Here is a 23,218-nt window from a genome sequence, read left to right as displayed (position 1 = left end):
AAAGAAGGGCAGGCGAACCCGGGGGCTCGGGGGCAGCTGGGCCTGAGGGCCTGGGAGGGGGCTGCCGCGGCTGGGTGGGGGAAGGGCTCGCTGACGACAGAGCTCGAGGATGGCTAGCGGGGCCGGGCGCTGGAGCAGCCAAGCCAGGCGGCCCCACAAACACCTGGAGTTACCCACACTGTGAGTAGCAAGGACCTCATGTAGATCGGCCGATTCTTCTGCTCTGCGAACCCTGAACCAACCGGAAGTTGGTGCGGAGACCAGAGAACGACGCCCCCCACCTCTACCAGTAGTAGGGTCCTGACTCTTCCCCCACCCCACTCCAAGGTGCCTGAAAGTAGGCTGTAGATGCATTGCTCAGTGATGGCTTCATTTGATTTCTCCCGGGAAGATAAAAAATGTTAAAGTACTTTGACATGAGGAGAAAAGGTCCCTTTGTGGAGCAGAAGGCATTTAAGTACAACTCTGTCCTGTCACACTTGAGATTAGAGTACTGAAAGCCTAGACACAAACAACGAAGCTGTAGAGGAAAAAAGAAAAGGCTACCACTCCTCTGTTTAGCTGGATGTGGAAGAACTAAAAGAAATACAGTAAAATAGAGTTATGGCAAGAGATTTAAATTAGAGTTGGGAGGTCATTCTGAAGGTTACTCTTATGCAGGTCTCAGCCTGTTACCTGCCAAAGTATGCAAAGCCTCAGGAAAAAATGTTCCTCAAAACCCTAAGGACCCCCAGTCACCATATGCAAGCCATAAGATTAAGAACTCAGTAAACTATTAACCTTTGGAGTACCCCAAATGTCCACCAACCACAAACAACAAATCAGTCTTTCTTTAAAAATCCTTACCTGGAAATGCCAAGACAGGCACGATGTGGGTTGCTACCTGAAACTGCTCCTGGAAATGGAATTCTAAGACCCCAAATACAAGCCTTTGTTGACTTGCAGCTTAATTTATTTCTCCATTAACAGAAGTGAATTTATACTTCATTTCCAAAAATTTTAGTGACCTTTTTTAAAAAAAATTATCCCTTTAGGAATTTGAGTGAAATAATTGGTATTAACTAAGAAAGCCATTTCACACCCAGCTATTTAAATCTGTTAGTAATGACAAGATTACTAGGCCCTTGGTCAGACACCATAAAAATCAGTAAAAGATGGAGTAGGGCTGGGAATATAAAGGTTTATCAATTTAAGAGAAGAAAAGTGTTTTGCTCCCATCTCATAATTTCATATATCATGGATGAAAATGTACAGGGCACAGAAAAATGACATAATAGTTTAAAGCTGAAACACAACCTTTAGAAATCAAAGCCCATTAAATACTTGAATAGAAATAAGACCCTTAAATCTAATCCCAATCCCCTCTGAACTCTAACTTTTAAAAATAAAGTTTGTCATATCATGACACAAAATTAGAATCCAAAGACATTTTGTGAATGGTTTGAAAGTCTATTAAGTAACTTATAATAATTCTGGACTTTTTTTTTCATATCCTAGACCCAATCCATTAATAAAGTCCATCTGCTGTACCTTCAGAACACACCCAGACTTGTCTCCCCAGTTCTACTGCCATCACTTTGGTCCAAGCCATCAATTCTCACTTGGATTAATTACTGCACTACTTTCCTATGTGATTTACATGTTTCTACTCTTGCCTCTCAAGTCTATTAATACAGCAACTACAGTAATTCTTTTAAATAAGGCAGATCAGACCACTTAGTCTCAGAAACCTTCAATTGCTCATCACAAAGTATCCAAAGTCCTTAGAAAGGTCTCAAATCCTAAATGTGCAGCTCCCCAATGCATTTCTCTGATATCATCCTTTATTAATATTTTCCTAGCTCACCCTGCTTCAGCCCACTAGCTTTCCTGCTTTTCCTTGAAAATGCCAAGTTCCTAGACTTTTTCACTGCTATTCCTGCTATGGGGAACACTCTTTCTCATATGTATTTTCATGGCTCACTCCTCACCCTGTTCAGGTCTTTGCTCAACAATACCTATCAGTGAGATCTTTCCGGACCATCCTATTAAAAATAGGATAAAAATATTCTTCAGTACCCCCACTCCCTATCCTTTCCTTCCCTTCATTTTCCTTCATTACATCTATCCCCGATATGCTTTATTTGCTTATTATCTATGGCTCTGTCCAACCTCCTCTCCCACAATGTGTGCTCCATAGAGGGACTTTGTTTTGCTCTTTGGTGTATCTCAAGTGCTTAGAGTAGTCTCTGGCACATAAAGTAAATAAATAATGAATTAATGATATAATGAACAGATAAGCATCTTTGTCAATGTTAGAACCATCAACTTTTGATAATTTAATAACCCATGTAACTTTCTGTAATGTAATCCATTGATTACATCTCCTTGAAGCTAAATTAATGGCAAATTATGAAATAATTTTTAAATGATTTTTAATTAACAAGTAGAAATACTATTGATGACAATTATTGATTAAAATTTTAAGCACCACAATTACTTTTTTAGGGTCATGATGAAATATTCCATTCTTGTCTTGTCAAAAGCTTCAGTTATTCTCTACCATACACACAAAAGATTCTTAATAATCAGTGTATATCACACCTGTGTGTGGAACCCACTGACAAAGAGATGCTATTTCCTATTGCTCCACATTTGCTTTTTAACCACTCTTCTTCCTGGAATGCCCTTTCTGTTCCTCACTATTTAGTAAGCTCCTGCAGATAGCTTTAATAAGGTACAGCTCAAGGACTACCTCCTAAAGACTTGTTTGACAACTTCAACCTACAAATTAAAAGCACAATGTGATCATTTTGGAAAGATAACTGGCAACTTCTCCAGCTACATTTTCTTAAAAAAACACAAGCAGGGAGGAACAGAATTGACATCTTAAGAAATGGAAACACGAATTGGTTTCCAATGTGGATTGAGAAGACAATAGTAACAAAAAAAATCAGTAATTCTATTTCACAAAAAATATCCAGTGTTGCAGAGAAAGAACAAAATGCTAGCCACTGTGTGTGTGTGTGTGTGTATATATATATATATTTTTTTGTCTTATGAAAGCTTTGTATTTATAGAAATATATTTAAGTTTGGTAAGTAATTACTATTAAAAACTTTTAGGGATAAGACATTTATGGTCAGATAACATGAAACATCTTCAAAGTTAGACATGGCAAGCTCCTCTTAGTCTTTTACTTACGTGATATGTTCTATTATTCATAATGCAATTTCAACATTAAAAAATTAAATATGTAATATCAAATGTAGGAAATGGAGACCTAGCCAACGAATAACTAAAATGAAGATTCTTCCAATTGAAATAAAATTGTAGAGTTAAGGAATATTCCTGAGATCTCATTATTTTATGAAGAATATAATATTTACACAAATATATATAAAAAAAACCTAAGATTAAAAAATAAAATTCTATGCAAATATTTTCACATTCCTTTTAAACAGATCATACATGTCATATAAAAGCCTAAGCAGGTGAAAAGAATGAAAAAGGTTGCCTTCTAATTATTGCAAGAAAAATTACAGTATGTTTTTTTCATTCCAGCAATGTATTATCTAATTAAATCAGGAATATACATTTCAGAGAAACTCACAAGAAACATTGCTGGTAAAAATTTTAATCTGTTTCCATAATCAGTTTTCATTACTCTCTTCTAATAACCATAAACAAAGATCGCAATGGTTTATCAGTGCCACATGAGAATTTACAGAAAATCTGAGCTAGAGCAGCTTATTTACATTCATTTTCACTCCTAAAAAAAAAAACACACACACAAAACTAGGATCATCTGTACAATACAAATATAAAATTAAAAGAGTAATATTTGGTAAACATATAAACAATAACCAATAGGTTTTTTTTTTTTAAATCCTTTTAACCTAAATATATGTAATCAAAGTTAACTGGGAAACTAATACCTATATTAGAATACATGATTTACATTTGTATTCTATTCCTTCTGTACATCTTTGCACAACTGCACAAAAATAGAAAGCAAATGTCAGAGTTTGAACTTGTGAATGCAAAGGCATGTTTTCAAATATATTTGTGCTAGTAGATTTCTTGTCTCTTTTAGAAAACAAACTCAAGAATTCAGTATCCTGAGAGTCTCTTCAAGGTCACTTGATGTTGTGTGGTAATATCTTAAATTACATTTCCTCAAGACTTCTTCTAATAGCTTCTTCTAATTCCACATCTGCATTTAAAAAAAACAGAATTTTAATATTTAGGGCAGAAAACTAATCAACATGTGCTTTATATATAAGGCTCATCAACTACTTTTATCTTCTCAATAAGGAAAGGAAAATTAAAATGGAAAAACTTGGGATAACCTGGCAGTTTTCCATCATAATATATATATATATATTTGACATTAATAAATTTTACTATTTTAAGTTTTTCATCAATTATAATAAAAGTAGGTACTGTTTAAAGTTTAATGTAATAAATGGCATAAAATAAAAATGCAAAGTATTTTGAGGGACTTTAAATAGTGCCCTTTCATTTAGAAGTGATAAATTCAACTCAAAATGGCTTATTGCAACAGGTAATTTATTAACTCACATTGAAAAAAATTAGATAAAGCTGAATTGACAGGAAATAATATTAGCATGGACCTCATCTTATTTAAAAATTTTGAAATATGAGAATCTGGGTATAATCTCAAACTGAATGTTTATATATATGACCTTAATATACAAAGGAACTTGCAAATTATTTCCATTTAAGGATGTAGAAAGTAAAAAAAAAAGCTTTAGAATCTCTGGCAGGTAATGTTAAAATCTATGTCATTTATTTTCAAAAAGACATGAGGTGATGTGTATAAGACCTAAAACAGAAATAGAAAAGCAAAACTCAAATGGCAAAATCCCACAGGCTATTTAAATTTTAGCTTTATGCTTTCTAGCATCTAAGACAAAAAGTGAAACTCATGGTTACATAATGGTCACCTGAGAAGCATATGATACACACACACATACACAATATTAATTTAACAAATATTTATTGAATGTTCACTATATAACAGGAACAGGTATACAATGGTGAACACGATGAATAGACATTTTGGGATTCACAGGTCTTTATTCATCTCCTTCCCTTGGAGTTATGCTAAAGCCCAGGAAAGTGGAATTAGGTATAAATTTCTTACTCTTTACAGGCTTCTCACACCAGATTTACCTCATCCTATCTGGCCCCTAGCACAGACAGTCTCTCAGAGCTTACTTAGATCACAGACACCAGTGATTCCTCCAAAACGTGTCTGTACCTCCCTCTGAGCTGGGGCACTGGTATTATCTTGTCTGTAATTTAAAATACAAGTTAATACTAGAAAATACTAGTATAAAGTAGGGTATTAAAAGTTTAAGCTACATTATAGATTCTAGTCAGTGAGTTGCCCTAAGGTGAATACAAAAGGAAGAAATGCAAAGAAAAGCCAAGATGCTCTCAGCATGAAAAACAAAGTGACAAGATTTGTAGAAGACATGAATATTTATAATAAGGTTACAGTAATTAAGAGTGTGGTACTGGATTCACAAGAACAGATAAACAGAGTAATGGAACAGAAAACAAAACACAGAAACAGACCCATGCATATATGGACATTTGATTTATGACAAAGTTAATACTTTAGAGCAGTAGGAAATGATTGTCTTTTTAGATAAATGGTGTTAGGCCAACTTATAGGCTGTGAGGGTTAGGTTCATGTGTTAACTTGGCCAGGTGATGGTGTCCAGTTATTTGGTTAAGTAAGCACTGGCCTGATTGTTACTGTGAGGATATTTTGTGGACTGAAATTATCATAAGTTGATTGCCTTCAACAATGAGAGGTATCTCATCCAATCAGTTAAAGGCATTAAAAGGAGAAGTGATTTCAGCAATCAGAAGAATTTCCTTCTCTACTTCAGCTAGCCAACTTCGCCTGGGGAATACATCGTAAACCTTCACTGGACTTTGCAGCTTGCAGCCTGCCCTATAGAATTTGGACTTGTACATTCCCACAGTTGTGTGAAAACAATTTTTAATAAAAATCTCATAATATTTATAGATATCTCCTATTGGTTCTGTTTCCCAAAGACCCCTGACTAATAAAGCTTTGGTCCTGGGAATGGTTCTTGAGAAACATAATCTTAAAGGATAAGATTTCTAAATTAGTTCCAGGATTTCTAGATCTGGTTCTCTAATCTGATTAGATTCAAAGGCACTAAGGACACTATTTCCACTAATCAATATGGCACTGATAATCCATGGCATAAGTTGGCAATAGAGATACACAAAATATCACCACTGGATACAGCTACTTAAATGCTTATAAGAGGCAAGGCTGTGGGTGAGAGTGTTTTTGACACCTTAACAGCTGTGTGAAGTTAAAAGGTATAATGATGTTGGCTGCTTATTCCTAAATATGCTGGATACAGCTATAAAAGAAAGGGAGGAGGCTCAAGGCTGCAAATTTTGCAACTTAAGTGCTGCATGAAGGATGTGAGTTTGTACATGTGCCCTGAAAGAAAATCTTGTTTTACATAGTAACAAACTTCAGATTTATGAAAACCAGACCCAAAGTCTCATTGTGCAAGTGGCTGAATTACAACATAAATTAAGCTCCCAACCTTGTGGGGTGTCTGCTGTTAAAGTGAGGGCATTGACTGGAAAGGAATGGGATCCTGAAAACTGGAATGGGGATGTAATAAGGGTTGATGATGGCAGTGGGGAGTTTGAAACCCTAGATTGTGCTGAATCTTTGCTAAATAAACCTGTAATGGTCTGCCTTGATAAAAACAGCCACCTAACCTCCAGTCTGCCCTGAGGAATCTGCCATCCAAAATCCACCTGAAGAGATTAACCCTGTGATCCCTGATAAAACTGTAATCACCTCCCCAGATCAAACAGTCCTTACTCCTTTGTCCAAAGATATTGTTTCACCAATTGAAACCACAAAGTAATGGCCTGAGTTCACTGGCTTACAAGACACTTCTAATTCTTCTTATTACCCACCCCTATCATCCATCTATTTCTGCCAGACCTGTAACTAGACTGAAGTCCCAAAAGGCCCCAAAAGGTGAAGTACAAAGGGTGACTTATGAGGACACATGCTATATTCCAAGAGAACTACACAAGCTTTCCAATTTATATAGACAGAAATCAGGGGAATGTGTGGGAAAAGACATTAAGGGTGTGGGATAATAGTGGAATCAATATAATGTTGGATCAGGCTGAATTTACTGATATGGGCCCACTAAACTGAGATTCTGGATTCAATGTTGTAAGGTGAAGGATTACAAAGGGCTCCAACAATCCCTCTGTGGTTGGCTGAAATATGGACGAAAAGGTACCTTAATTCCCTGAGTCAAAATGCCAGAACTACCCTAATATAATGTAGATGAGGGGATCCATAGGCTTAGAGAGACTGGAATATCAGAGTGTGGATTTATCATCTAAGACCTGCTCACCTACCTCAGGAATGTCCAGAGGACATAACTTTCACCAGGACTGTGATAACTCCATCTTTCCAGAAGAGTTCTATGGTCGCTCTTCTCTGTAGGTCATCGCTGAGGGAACTGGTGTCATGAAACTAGAATCCTTAAACACAGTGGCGATGATCAGATCCCATGTTGACAGAGGCCAAGTGATAACACTGATCTCACAAATTTATTCTTCACAGTCCTGGTGAAAGGTGTGTCCACAGGTATGGGACATGTGGAGATAACTCTTCTATGGTGAAGGATAAACTGTTGCACCTGGCCCCCTGCCCCCACAATCAAAAAAGGAGGCACAATGCCTAGTCTTTTTGGATTTTGGAAACATATTCCTCATTTGGGTGTGCTACTCCAGCCCATTTACTGAGTGACGAAAAATGCTGCTAGTTTTGAGTGATGACCGGAAAAATGAGGAGGCTCTGTGACAGTTTTAGGCCATATGATATTTTAAATCTAATGGCGGTGGATGTATCACTGGTAGAGATGCTGTTTGGGGCCTATGGAAGGCCGCTATACTCCTATCACAATGCAGGATTTGGAGCAAAGACTTGCCATTCTCTACAGATAACTACTACTCTTTTGAGAAATGGCTTTTGGCCTGCTACTAGGCCATAACAGAGACCAAATGCTTAACCATGGGCCACCAAGTTACCATGAGTCCTTAAACTGCCTATCGTGAGCTGGAGGTTGCCTGACGCACCAAGCCATAAAGTTGGACATGCACAGCAGCACTGCATCATAAAATGGAAGTCATATACATGAGATATGGCGCAAGCATGTCCTGAAGGCAAAAGTTATGTAAGGAAGTGACCAAATGCACATGCCCCCACTCCTGCCACACTACCTTCTCTTTCCCAACCCAGAGCTATGACTTCTTGGGGATTACCTTATAATCAGTTGACTGAAGAAGAGAAATCTCAGGCCTGGTTTAAAAAAATCCTGGTTCTGCACCATAGGCAGGTATATCCTGAAAGTGGACAGCTGCAGCACTACAGCCCCTTTCTGGGATGCTCCTGAGGGGAAATCCTTCAGTGGACAGATCATTGAGCAATGTACCTGGTTGCTCATTTTGCTTGGAAGGAGAAATGGCCAGAGGTACGTTTGTATGCTGATTCATGGGCTGTTGCCAATGCTTTTGGCTGGATGGTCAGAGACTTGGAAGAACATGACTGGAAAACTGGTGAAAAAGAGGTCTGGGCAAGAGGCATGTGGATAGACAGACCTTTCTGAGAGGGCAAAAAAATATGAAGATATTTGTGTCCCATGTGAATACTTACCAGAGGGTGACTTTAGCGGAGGAAGGTTTGAATAATCAAGTGGATATGGTGACCTGTGGATACTAGTTGGCCTCTTTCCTCAGTCACTCGAGTCATTGCCAAATGGGCTCATGAATAATGTGGCCATGGTGGTAGGGATGGAGGTTATGCAAGGTCTCAGTAACATGGACTTAGAGACACCAAGGCCAACCTGGCTACAGCCACTGCTGAGTGCCCAGTCTGCCAGCAGCAGAGACCAACATTTAGTCCTGGAAATGGTACTGTTCCCTCAGATGATTGGCCTGCAGCCTGGTGGCAGGTTGATTACCTTGGATGACTTCCATCATGGAAAGGGTAGCGATTTGTTCTAACTGGAATAGAAACATACTCTGTTCATGGGTTAATCTTCACTGCATGCAATGCTTTTGCCAAAACTTCCATCTATGGACTTATAGAATGCTTTATCCACTGTCATGGTATTCCACACAGCAATACTTCTGATTAAGGAACCCACTTCACAACAAATAATGTGCAGGAATGAGCACATGCTCATGGAATTCACTGGTCTTACCATGTTCCCCATCATCCTGTAGCAGCTGAATTGATAAAATAGTGGAATGGCTCAATTAAAGCACCAACCTGATGACAATACCTTGCAGGGCTGGGGCAGTGTTCTCCAGGAGGTTGTGTGTGCTCTAAATCAGCATCCATTCTATGGTGCTGTTTCTCTCATAGCCAGGAGTCATGCGTCTGGAAATCAAAGGGTGGAAATGGGAGTGGCACCCCTATTACCCCTAATGATCCTGTACCTGCAACCTTAAGCTCTACTAGTCTACAGGTCTCAGTTCCAGAAGGAGGAGTGCATCCATCAGGAAACACAATTATTCCATTCAACTGCCACCAGGCCTCTTTGGGCTCCTCATACATCTGAATCAACAAGCAAAGAAGGGAATTATTCTACTGGCTGGGCTGACTAATCCTGTCAAGGGAAAAAGGACTACAACTACACAATGGAGGTAAAGAAGAGTTTGTCTGGAATACAGGAAATCCCCTAGGGAATCTCTTAGTACTTACATGCCCGTGATTAAAGTCAATGGAAAACTACAAGAACCCAAGAGGAGGAGGACTACCCATGGTGCAGAAACTTCAGGAATGAAGGTTTGGTTCACCCTACTAGGCAAAGAACCATGGCCAGCTGAGGTACTTGCTAAGGGTAAAGGAAACATGGAAAGGGTAGGGGAGGAAGACAGTGATATATTTAAACTACAACCACATGTCCAGTTATACAAATGAAGACTGTTTTTGTTTTTGAGGTATCGGGACCAGGGATTAAACTTGGGACCTCATATGTGGGAAGGTGGCACTCAACCACTGAGCCACACTGGCTCCCCTGAATTGGTTTTTTCATTTGTTTATTGTTTGGTTTTTGTTTTTAGGAGGCACTGGCAACTGAACCCGTGACTTCCCATGCGGGAAACAGGAGCTCAACCATTTGAGCCACATCCACTTCCTTTGTTTTATTATGTGTATGTTCATATATATCTTTGTTTTATTCCCTATCTTATCCCCTTATCATATGACATAAATTTGTATTAGTTTCTACCCAAGCATTTACACCCTATTCTGGAGAGTGTGTTTATGCAGGACAGTTGAGTATTGTTAGATGAAAAATCTCTTATTGTTTTTTTTATTTAGCGATTAAGTATGATTTAAAGTGATATGTATGGCTGTCAAGTTGACAAGGAATAGAGTGTGACTGTTAGGGTCATATGCCAACTTGGCAAGGTGATGGTATCCAGCTGTTTGGTTAAGCAAGCACTGGCCTGGTTGTTACAGTGAGGCATTTTGTGGACTAAATCATTTCACTGATTGCATCTATGGCTGATTACATCTACAATCGAGATTACCTTCAACAATAAGAGATGTCTCATCTAATCAGATGAAGGCTTTAAAAGTAGAAGTGATAAGTTAAATGGGGCATGCCATGCAGGCTTGTACAGCAGGGAAGCTTTCCACATGGGCAGGTAACACTATAGCAGAGTGAATGAAAGTTGTGGACTTTGGTGTCAGATAGACCTAGATTTAAGTCACCAGCCTTCCACCTACTTTCTGTGTGTTTGGAAAAATTAGGAGACTGTAGCCATGTCAGCTTGTTATGATACCATCTACTAGTAAAGTGAAATACTCAAGGTTCTCCAGCACAATGGGTACATTGACCTTCAGTTTAAGAAAAGCCCTCCTATGATCCCTTAAAAGACCACTGTGCTTGCTACCATGCTGTTTTTGATTGCCACCATCCTCATCCTCGTTATCATAAGCTCTCCTGCTAGCTCTGATATGGCTCACTGATCGGGTGGCCAACATATGATTTGTCCTTTTATAGATCAAATACTCTTTCCAACCCATTGTTAGCACCTTGTACTATTATAGCATTCTGCTGAAGATTGAAAAACTGGACCTGGATCACTAGAGGACTAGACTAGCTTAGTGTGATTCTGTTTCCTAGCTTGCAAAAAGTGATTTGTATTCAAAAAGAATTAAAATGGCTAAATAAATAAATGGAGAAGTGATGATTCAGCAGACAGAAGAATGTCTGTCTCTACTTCAGCCAGCCAGCTTCACCTGGGGAATTCACTGAAAACCTTCATTGTTACTTCCCAACTTGCAGACTGACCTATAAAATTTGGACTTGTATACCCCCACAGTCATGTGAGACTATTTTTATTAAAATTTTCATAATATTTAACAGATATCTCCTCTTGTTTGTTTACCTAGAGAGCCCTGACTAATAGATAAGGGAAAAAATAAAGTTAAACTTACTGCCACCTTACAACATACACAAAAATAAATTTCAGATGTATTGTGCATCTAAATTTGAAGTAGAAAACAACAAAACTTCAAGAAGATATAATATAGGTGAATACCTTCATGATGTTAGCATAGGGAAAGATTCTTAAATAGGAGTCAAAAAATATTATGGAAAAGACTGATAACTGGGACTGTATTTAAGGTGCTTAAATAAAACAACAAAAAAGGCAAGCCATAGAATGGAAGATTTGCAATACATGGAATTTGAACAGAAAAAACAAAGATTTTCAATTTTCAAAAAATCAATGAGAAAAAAGATAAGAGAAAAATGTCAAGATATTTGAAAAGGATTCACAAAAGACTGTCAAAATATTATAACTTTTATATCTAGAATAGGCAAATCTAGAGAGACAGGAAGCAGAGTAGAGGTTACCAGGAGATGGGAGGAAGAGGGGAAATGGGACTGATTACCTAAAGGGTACAGGGTATTTTTATGGGGTGATAAAAAAGTTATGAAACTAGCAAGAGCTAGTGGTAGCACTACATTGTGAATACATGGAATACGCCTGATTTGAATATTTAAAATGGCTAATTGTTATGTAAAGTTAACCTAAATTAAAAAAATAAAATCAATAAACATTACTCGTGAGAAAAATAGAAATTAAAACCATAAAGAAATATCAAGTCATACGTCTCAGACAATCTACAATTAAAAAGACAGAGTGGTTTCAATGATTGGTGTGGATGTAGATCAATGGGAACTCACATACAGTTCTGGAAGGAATGAAAACTGGCATAACTACTTTGGAAAAACAGTTTATATTACCTATTAAAGCTGAACATAAGCAATTCTACTTTTAGGAATATATATATATTTCCCAGATGCGGGGACATATGTGCATCAGGAAACATGTATAAGAATGTTCAGTGTAGCATTAAAAAATGTTTAAAAGCCAAAAACAACAAACAATCCAAATGTCTGTCAATAATAATACAAGTTGTGGTACATCTATGGAATAGAATAATATACAGGTAGTGGAGATGAAGAAAACAAAGCTATAAGCTATGTACAACATGGATGAATTTCTAAAAGAATGCTGAATTAAGGATATGGAACACAGAAGAATACACCCCATACATGTGCTAATATAACAGACACTACTTTATGTGGCTGTAGCAGTTTGATACTGTTTATCCATTTAAAAAATAGATATTGGATTATGACTGTGAGCTGGTCTGTTCCTCTGAGCATATTAGACTGGACTTGATTCAGAGGTTTCATTTTCTTGATTAAATTAAGATTAAGGCTTTGATTGGGCCACGTCAGTAAGACATGGGACAGGGACTCACAGAACCCACACCTCAGAGAAGAGAGGTTGGAATTTTAATGCTGTTTAATGGGAAACAAATACAGAGAAGCAGATTCAGGAGGAAAGAGAGAAGGCTCCAATAGACACAGCAGGAGCCCTGGGAAGAGAGACAAGCCGTTCCCTGATAGTTTACAGCTGGCCTTGAGAGAGAACAGAGCAGCTGAGCCTGGAGAGAAATGAGCCCCTGGAGAGAAATGAGCCCCAGGAGAGAGACTTACCCCAGCCTACAGCTGATACTGGAAGAAGCTGGGACCATGGAGTCTTAGAAGGAAGAGGATGCTTGAACCCTTGCTGATGTCTGCAGCCATCTTGCTCCAACATGTGGTAACAGACTTTGGTGAGGGAAGTAACATACTTTATGGCCTGGTAACTGTAAGCTTCTACACCAAATAAATACCCTTTACAGAAGCCAACAGATTTCTGGTACTTTGCATCAGCACCCCTTTGGCTGACTAGTACAGTGGCTATTCACATTTAATTAAAATGAAATAAAATTTAAAATTCCGTTTCCCAGTCACACTAATCACATTTGAAGTTCTAAAGAACCATGTGACTAGTGGCACTTGTTGGATAGTGCAGATATAGAACATTTCCATCATCACAGAAAGTTCTATTGCATATCAATGGTCCATATCAGGGGTTAAGCTTCTTTGTTCTACAGACCCCTTTGGCAGTCAGGTGAAAACCACGAACCCCTAAGTCCACAATATACTGTTTATTATTTAATAAGTACATCACAGCTGTACCAACACATCCCCACAAGAATTTTTTTATGTAAATTGAAGCTCACAGACTGCTTGTTAAGAACCCCTGGTCTGTACGATCCCATTTAGGTAAGTTCAAAATCAAGTACTACTATACTACAGTGATTCAAGTCATCAGAGAGGTTACCTTTAGGAAGGACAGGGGAAAAAACTGGCAGAGGGTATGAGGGAGACTTCTAGGGTAGCAGAATAATCCTTTTAACTTGAGAGATGGTTATCTGCTTTTTGAGATGTTTTCTATATTTTATGTATGCATTAGGTATAATGCATATACACACACAGAGAGAAACAAAACACTGAAGATAAACATTTAAGTTAGGTAGAGGGAGAATCAGAGGTAAAAGTGTTCTTTTACTGCTCCAGAGAGCCTTACAATATGTAGATATATTTTAGTCTTTACATTATATACAGACATACCTCAGAGATATTGTGGGTTTGGTTCCAGACTACTGCAATAAAGTGAATATCACAATAAAGAAAGTCACACGAATTTTTTGGATTTCCATAAAAGTTATGTTTCTAATACTGTAGTCTATTAATTGTGCAATAGCATTATATATAAAGAACAATGTACACACCTTAAAATAAAAAATACTTTTTTGCTAAAAAAATGTTAACCATTATCTGAGTCTTCAGCAAGTTGTAATTGTTTTGTTGGTGAAAGGTCTTGCTCATTGTTGATGGCTGCTGACTCATCAGTGTGGTGGCTGCTGAAGGCCTGGGGCAGCTGTGGCAATTTCTTAAAATAAGACAATGATGAAGTTAGCTGCACTGACTGACTCTTCCTTTCACAAAAGATTTTCCTGTAACATGCAATGCTGTTTGATAGCATTTTATCCACAGCAGAACTTCCAAAATTGGAGTCGATCCTCTCAAACCCTGCCACTGCTTTAATGGAGGTGATATAAAATTCTAAATCCTTTGTTGTCATTTTTAACAATGTTCACAGCATTTTCACCAGAAGAGATTCCACCTGAAGAAACCACTTTCATTGTTCATCCATCAGAAGCAACTTCTCATCTGTTCACATTTTATGAGATTGCAGCAATTCAGTCCTATCATTAGCCTCCACTTCTAGCTCTCTTGCTATTTCCACCACATCTGCAGCTACTTCCTCCACTGAAGTCTTCAATCACTCAAAGTCTTCCATGAGAGTTGGAATCAACTTCTTCCAAACTCTTATTAATGTCAATATTTTGCTCTTCCACAAATTATGAATGTTTTTAATGACATCTAGAATGGTGAATCCTTTCCAAAAGATTTTCAATTTTCTTTGCCCAAATACATTATAAATCACTATTTATGGCTGCGACAGCCTTACAAAATATATTTCTTAAATTATAAGGCTTGAAAGCAAAATTATTCCTTGATCCATGGGTTGCAGAATGGATGGTGCATTAGCAGACATGAAAATACTATTCTCTATCAGAGGTCTTGGGTGATTTGTCAATGAGCTGTATGGTTTGAAAGGAATCTTTCTTCTGAATATGTTCAAAAGAGGGCTTAAAATATTCAGTAAACCATGTTGTATCAGATGTGTTATGACCCAGGGCTTTGTTGTTCCATTTATAGAGCACAGGAAGAGTATATACGCATAATTCTTAAGGGTCTTAGGATTTTCAGAATGGCAAGTAATAAGCACTGGCTTCAACTTAAGGCCATCAGCTGCATTTATTTGCTCCTAAAAAGAGAGTCAGCCTGTCCTTAAAAGCTTTGAAGCTAGGCACTGACTTATATGTAGCTATGAAAGTCCTAGGTAACCTCTTGCAGTAGAAGACTATTTTATCAACATTGAAAATCTGTTGTGGGAAGCAGAGGTGTGTCAGCTAGTTGGGTGTTCACCTACCGCATGGGAGGTGGTTATGGGTTCGGGTCCTGGTGCCTCCTACAGAAGACAAACAGAAGCCACACCTGCCAAAATGAACTAGACACTGTACGCACCACAACAAGCTAGACACTGCACCACCACAATAAGCAGACACCTAAATGAGCAAATGCTACAAGCTAGCATATGCTGCAGCCCGCAGGGAGCGGATATGACTCAGGCCGCCGCTGGGCGTTTGCCTCCCATGTGGAAGGCCCTGGGTTCAGTTCCTGGTGCCTCCTGGAGAAGGCAAGCAAACAATGAGCAGACAGACAAGATAATCATCTGGGGAGGGGAGGGAGCGATAAAAAATATTTTAAAAAATTTGTTCTTTAGTGTAGCAACCTTCATCAATTATTTTAGCTAAGTCTTCTGGATAACTTGCTGCAGGTTCTACATCAGCATGTGCTACTTCACCTTGTACTTCTATGTTATAGGGATGGCTTCTTTCCTTAAACATCATGAACCAAACCACTAGCTTCACTTTTCTTCTGCAGCTTCCTCACCTCTCTTGGCCTTCATAGAACTGAAGAAAGAGCCTTGCTCTGGATTAGGCTTTGGCTTAAGGGAATCTTGTGGCTGATTTGATTTATCCACACTACTAAAACTTTTTCTGTGTCAGCAATAAGGCTGTTTTGCTTTCTTATAATTCATGTGTTCACTGGAGTAGCCTTTTTCATTTTCTTCAAGAACTTTCCCTTTTCATTCACAACCTGGCTGTCTGGAGCAATAGGCCTAGCTTTTGGCCTACCTCAGCTTTCTCACTAAGCTTCATCATTTCTACCTTTTGATTAAAGTGAGAGATGAGCGATTTTTCTTTTCACTTGAACACTTAGAGGCCATTGTAGGGTTATTAACTGGTCTAATAGCAATATTGTTACATCTCATGGTATAAGGAGACCCAAAGAAAGGGAGAGAGATGGGGATATGGCCAATTTAGCAGTCAGAACACACACAATATTTATTAAGTTCCCAATCTTATATGAGTGCAGTTCATGGTATCCCAAAACAATTACAATAGTAACATCAAAGATCACTGATCACAGATCACAAAAGATAAAATAATAAAAACGTTTGAAATATGAGAATTATCAAAATGTGACACAGAAGACACAAAGTAAACACAAGCTGTTGGAAAAATGGTGCCAATAGATTGCTCAACACATGAGTACCACAAACCTTCAATCTGTAAAAAATGCAGTATCTATAAAGCACAATAAAGCTAAGTGCAATAAAATGAGGTATGTCTTTTTGTGTGCTAAAATCCCAAAAGAATAAAGTATGTAACTTAAAAACCATTTTTTAAAAGGAAACTAAGTATAACAGCAGGAAAATATATCAATATTTACAGTAAGCTTACATGAACTAAACTTGCTGGTTAAAAGATTGGAAAAAAAATAAAAGATCGAGTACATGATTCTACTTCCAGTAATGATGGTGCAGCTATATTGAATTAACTTTCACATAGATAAAAATTACTAATTCTGGTAAAATTATTTTTAAAACAGCAATTTTAAGTTTCTGGAGAGCAACCAAAAGCAGAGAGAAACAGGATGAGAGCTGACCCTTAAATGAAGGGAACTGCTCAGAGTTAAATTTGCAGCTTTGTGATTTTTCACCTTAGGGTACTCTATAACTCTTGTAGAACAAGATGGCTAAATTTCACCCAGAAAGCTAAACTCTCATTGGCTTAAGTCAAAGGACAGAATTTGTGTCTACCAGAGATGCTTGAAAATGGGGATGGGGTAAGGGGTGTCAGGGTATCCCAGCACAAAAGAGGAAGCAACAGAAAGGAGATCCCCATAATAATACAGGTAAATTGTACAAATCGTCACTTGATCTCTAAGCTATTCATACAATGGAAAGGCTCCAAGACATCCCACAATTCCCAGCAAAACCAACAGGTGGAAAGCTGAAAGAAGTGAGCAATTTTAGCTGCTGCCCACTGTAGGGGTAGACAGAGTTTGCAGTTTAAATATAGTTAAGTGCCTGCATGGGAAAATTTTAAAAAACAGCATTCTTCAGATGAAGATAACAAAATCTAGAGACTCTACAACATATATCCACAACATCCAATATATATAAAAATTACTAGCCATATGAAGAAACAAGAAAACGTGACAGTCAAGAGGAAAGCAGTCCACAGAGACTGACTCCAAGATGCTATGTATTTTCCCTTCTCTTTCTTTAAAATTTATAGGACTGTTTAAAGTAACAACAACAAATATTTTCATAGGATTTATAGCATATGTCGATGCAATACATATGACAACTATAGCATAAAGAATTGGGGGCATAAAGTAAAATGACCATAGTGTTGGAAAGTTTCTACATTTTAGGTTAAACTCTAAGTATAATGTAAAAAGTAAAAAATACGTATTGTAATCTTTACAGCAAACATAAAAAACAATGCAAAGAACAGAGCTAAAAAGTCAACAGCTAAAGTATTAAATATAATATAAATAAAATATTAATTCAAAAGAAGGTAAGAAAGGAGGAACTAAGAATCAAAAGAGAAGGAACAAAGAGAAAACAAAATAGACATAAATCCAACCATATAAGTAATTACATTAAATGTTAATGGGCTAAATAATCTAATTAAAAAGTAAACTGTTAAATTAAAAAGTCAGACCCAACCATATGGCATCTATAAGAGATGCACTTTCCAAAAAAAGACAGAAAGTAGAAGGATGGGAAAAGACATACCATGCAAACATAAAGTACAGAAAAACTGGATTGACTATACTGATATCAAACAAAATATATTTTGTGAATAACAGTATATTATCAGAGGTCAAGAACATTTTATAATGAAAATGTATCAGTTCATTAGGAAACCACACCAGAAACAGAGTTAAATACAGAACTTCAAAATACAAAGGTATAAATTGAAAATGAAAGGGAAAAAATAAATCTACAATCACTCCTGGAGAGTTTATCACCCCTCTTAGAGTAATTGATAGATTTAAAAAATCAATAAAAATAAAAGATCTGATATTATAACCACCTTGACCCACTGGTATTTATTAAATATTTTACCCAATAAAAACAGAAAACACATTCTTTCAAAGTGGACATGGGATGTTCACCCAGACAGACCACAAAATGAGTCTCGGCAAAGTACTGAAAAATTACAGAACATGTTCTCTGATCACAACAGAATTAAAAGAAATGATTGGCAAAAGATATTCAACTATTTAGAAATTAAGTAACACACTTCTAAAGAGCCAAAACTTCAAGGATGAATATATAAGGGAAATTAGAAAATATTTCAAACTCATTAATAATGAGAACATAAGATGAGGAATTTGTGGAACACAGGAAAACTAGTGCTTAAAGCAAGAGTTGGCAAACTATAGTCTGTGGGCCAAATCCAGTCCACTGCCTGTTTTTTAATATAAAGTTTTATTAGAACACATCTACACTCATTATTTACCTACTGTATATGGCTGATTTCATGCTATAACAGCAAAGCTGGGTAATTGTTGTGCAAAGCCTAAAATACTTATTCCCTGGCCCTTTACAGAAAAAGTTTGTTGGCTCTGGTGTAGAGGGAAATAAAGAGCTTTGAATGTTTATGTTAGAAAACAAGAAAAATTTTAAGTGAACAATCTTATTATCCATCCTAAGAAGTGAAGTATGAAGAAATAAAATCAAAAGTACAAGGAAGGAACTATTAAAGATAAGAACATAAATCAGTGAAAATGAGAACAATCCAAAGAGAAAATTACCACAGTTTAAAAAAGAAGTTCATCTTTGAAAATATGAAATAAATGAATAAAATTCCACTCTCTAGACAGATTGAGAAAGAGAGAAAAATATTACCAATATTAGGAACAAATGAGGGGATATAACGATAGATTCTACAGAAAAAAAATTGATAATGTAATATTATTATGAACAGCTTTATACTAATATATTTGACAACTTAAGGAAGCTGGACACATTTCTTGAAAAACACAATTTATCAAAATTGACACAACATGAAACTGAAAATCTGAGTATTTTCTACAGAGAAAACTCCAGGCCCAGATGATTTCACCAGTGAATTCTATGAAGCTTTTAAGGAAGAAAAAAAAAAAATAAACCTTGCATCTCAACTCTCAGAAAAACCCACTACATAATATTTACCAAAGTGATATCCAAAGTTTAAGGGTATTAAAAAGGTTAAATATTGAAAGGTAGGAAAAAAATACACCAAATACCAATCATTAGTTTCCCTAATAAAATCAGATAAAATAAACAAATTGAAAAAGTATTATCATGGGTAATGACAAAATGATAAATGGTTCAAATTAATGGAAAAATTAAATAATTATAAACATAGGCAACTAATAATCTCAAAATATATAAAGCAAACAAGTATATACCTCTTACAACAATTAACAGATCGATTAGACAATACAATTTTAGGATATATAACTAAACAATGAACAAACATAATTTGTAAACAGACCCCATACACCAAAAATTAAATAAAGAATATGCATTTTTCTAAATGTAATGGAACAATTAAAAATTACTATATAATATATCTCACAAAGAATACAGGCTATGTTCTCTGACTGTAAAGTTGGTAGTTAATAGAAAACAAATTAAGTATGTTGGAAATTTAAAAATAATACTTCTGATAACTTGGGTCAATAACAAAATCATACGGAAAAAGTTAAAAATACCAACAACTGAATTTATTATTATGAACTCTAGTTAAAAGACTCTTCACTCCAGATACTTTGATTTGAGGTGTAATCTAATTTGAGGTATAATCAGACATCCTAGGGTTAAAGTAGAATGGCTTACCTCTTAGAGTTCATAAGTCACCTTCCTCTTACCCACAGTGTATCAGAGCTAATCACAATGATTAGAATTTCTGTAAGAAAGTGAGTTCATAGGGATGCAAGGAAAATATGGTAATCAATGGTGTTTCTTATTTCTTAAAGTCTCTTGATTAGGAACAAATGCTTTGAGATACGGTCCTCAAAAAATTGTTCAGATGCTTTAGACAGTCATATAAACTAATAAGTGTTTGAGGAAGCAGTGTAGAGAGCGTCAGACCCAAATCAGAACTGAGAGGACATAAGAAGCATGTGCAGCCACAGAGGCTACGCAGTGTGATGGAATGATGGGCTTTATGCTTAGAGTGACCGTACATTCCTGTTTGCTCAGATCAATCCCAGTTTAAACTTGTTATTCTACACTAAGAGTGCCCTTTTCTCAGACATCAGCAGCCATCTTGCTCTAACATGTGGAAAAAGACTTTGGTGAAGGAAGCAACTTATGCTTTATGGCCTGGTAATTGTAAGCTCCTACCCCAAATAAATACCCCTTGGTGGGTGGGGACTCACAGATAAAAGGCATGGCAAAGGACAGAGTTGGAGTTTTAATGCAAGGGTTTTCTGATGCTGGAGTTCAATACTGAAGTCTTAAGCTGGAGCCCCAGGGAAAGACAGAGCCATTCGCCTGGAAGTCTACAGCTGACCTGGTGTAGGTAACAGAGTAGCTGAGCCCAGAGGAAGCCAGAAAGCCTGAACCATCACAGACATCAGCAGCCATCTTGCTCCAACATGTGGATATAGACATTGGTGAGGGAAGCAACTTATGCTTTATGTCCTGGTAATTGTAAGCTCCTACCCCAAATAAATACCCTTTATAATGCCCAGCAGATTTCTGGTGTTTTGCATCAGTACCCCTTTGGCTGACTAATACGGAGGGTTTTACATGGGCAACTATTCCCATAATGCTGAACTCTCTTTTCCAATGATTTGAGTCAGAATACCTCTGTTAAACAGGCACACCTCCAGGGCATACCTCAGATCCAGGTGAATGTGAATAATGAAAATATTAATTATCATAATAACAATAACAGCAGCAGCTACCAATTCATATACTGTTTACGATGTACCAGGCTTTTCTAGTAGGGTAGGTCATATTAGTATTCCCCTTTTAAAGATGTACAGTGAAGTTAAGTGAATTGCCCAATATTATACAGCTCGTAATTGGCAGAGCTGAGTTTTATCCCAGGCAGTGTGTGGCTTCAAAGTCTGCATTCTTAGCTACCACACTATGTGGCCTCTATCTTACATATCTGGTATATAAAACAACTATAGAGGGTCATTATGATTGGAAGTTTGGGAATTTGAGTCTGCAGATTTGGGTATCAAAGAATCTGATACTGGTCTATAGAAAAATAACAAAGAATGAGATAAGTCATCAGGGGGAAAATCAGCCCTCTACCAAGGCAAAAAGCCACAAGCAAATTTTTCCTACCTTTTGCCACCATTTGTCAGGCATTTACAGTGTTGTGTTGGGAAGGGAAAGAATGTAAAGAGGCTTGAGAGGTTATTTAAATCTCTTTTTGAATGTCACTATCAGGCCTGAATTGGACCATTACCTTGCTTCCTTGGTGCAGGGTCAACAAAATCACCCAATATTCTTCCAGCCAAATGGCCTCTGACTTAATTTCCTTTATACAGCTATAGGGAGATGGATCCTGGTGTTTCCAACATGTTATAAGTTTGATTGACTTTAATCATTCAACAATCATTCATTTAGCACCAAGCACCATACTAGGTGCTGCTGAAATAAAACATGATCCTACTCCTCCAGGAGCTCAGTCTAGTGGTGATGAGAGATCTAGATATGAATATTTAAAATCAACTTGGTATATGTTAGGGTATTGAATCATGTCCCCACAAAAGGCATATTCAAGTCCCAACCCCTGGTCCTGTGGGTGTGAACCCATGTAAATAGGACTTTTTTTTTCTCTCCCCTTCCCCCCAACCCAAGTTGTCTGCTCTCTGTGTCCACTTGCTGCATGCTCCTCTGTGACCGCCTCCATCCCCATCAGCGGCAACGGTAATCTGTGTTTCTTTTTGTTTCATCTTGTTGTGTCAGTTCTCCATGTGCACGGCACCACTCTCAGGCAGGCCGCACCTTCCTCTGAGCTGGGTGGCTCTCCCTACGGGGTGCACTCCCCGCGCATGGGGCTCCCCCATGTGCGGGACACCCCCGCGTGGCACGGCACTCCCTGCGTGCATCAGTACCGCACATGGGCCAGCTCCACATGGGTCAAGGAGGCCCGGGGCTTGAACCGCAGACCTCCCATGTGGTAGGCAGACGCCCCATCCATTGGGCCAAGTCCGCTTCCTGTAAACAGGACTTTTGAAGATTTTATTAGTTAAGTTGTGCTTAAATGAATGAGAGTGGGTCTTAATTCAATGTGGCGAAAGACCTCAAAGCAAAGGTAACTGGAACAAGAGAGAGAAGCTACCAGAGAAGTGGAAAGCAAGAAGTCAATGGAACCCTGAAGAGAAACAAAAAGATGCCACCATGTGCACTGCCATTGACAAACAAGTCAAGGAACCCCCAAAGATTGACAGCCAGCCAGAAGATACCAATCATGTGAGGAAGCAAACCTTCTAGCCTCTGCAACCATAAGCCAATAAATTGCCACTGCTGAAGCCATACCATTGCATAGTATTTGTTTTAGCAGCTAGGAAACTAATACAGTATAATACAGTGGAAGCTAGAGGAGGGAGTGGTTAGCTCTAAGTAAGGGAAATCTAGGAGATGCAGTGACCATATAAAATTGTCTACAAAAATGACAATTCTATGTTTCAACTTAAGAGGTAATATTTGAGCTAGTTCTTGTTTGGTGAAGAGGAGGGGTAAAAGGAAGGCA

The 23,218-nt window shown here is 37.6% G+C and overlaps 1 protein-coding gene across 14 annotated transcripts in view; it reads right to left on the bottom strand.

Moving 5' to 3' along the window:
- Nucleotides 1-2,397: 2,397 nt before the first annotated feature.
- The window catches only part of LOC101415012 (E3 SUMO-protein ligase ZNF451), an 83,166-nt gene continuing 62,345 nt past the window's right edge, over nucleotides 2,398-23,218 (bottom strand). For 4 of the 14 annotated variants that reach the window (XM_004465343.3, XM_058306919.2, XM_058306915.2 and 1 more), the window contains one exon: nucleotides 2,398-4,195. In XM_004465343.3, the coding sequence (XP_004465400.1) occupies nucleotides 4,149-4,195 (47 nt within the window). In that variant the 3' untranslated portion in view covers nucleotides 2,398-4,148. Of the gene's footprint in view, nucleotides 4,196-7,452; nucleotides 7,579-8,752; nucleotides 9,482-13,127; nucleotides 13,242-23,218 lie in introns of those variants that run through there. The other 10 variants (XR_001119039.3, XR_009187937.2, XM_058306916.2 and 7 more) reach the window with 7 other exon arrangements.

Source organism: Dasypus novemcinctus, chromosome 11 (genome assembly GCF_030445035.2).
Source record: "Dasypus novemcinctus isolate mDasNov1 chromosome 11, mDasNov1.1.hap2, whole genome shotgun sequence".
NCBI lineage: Eukaryota > Metazoa > Chordata > Mammalia > Cingulata > Dasypodidae > Dasypus > Dasypus novemcinctus.
Note: the sequence above shows the minus strand (reverse complement) of the source record. Positions and strands in the feature narration are given on the sequence as shown.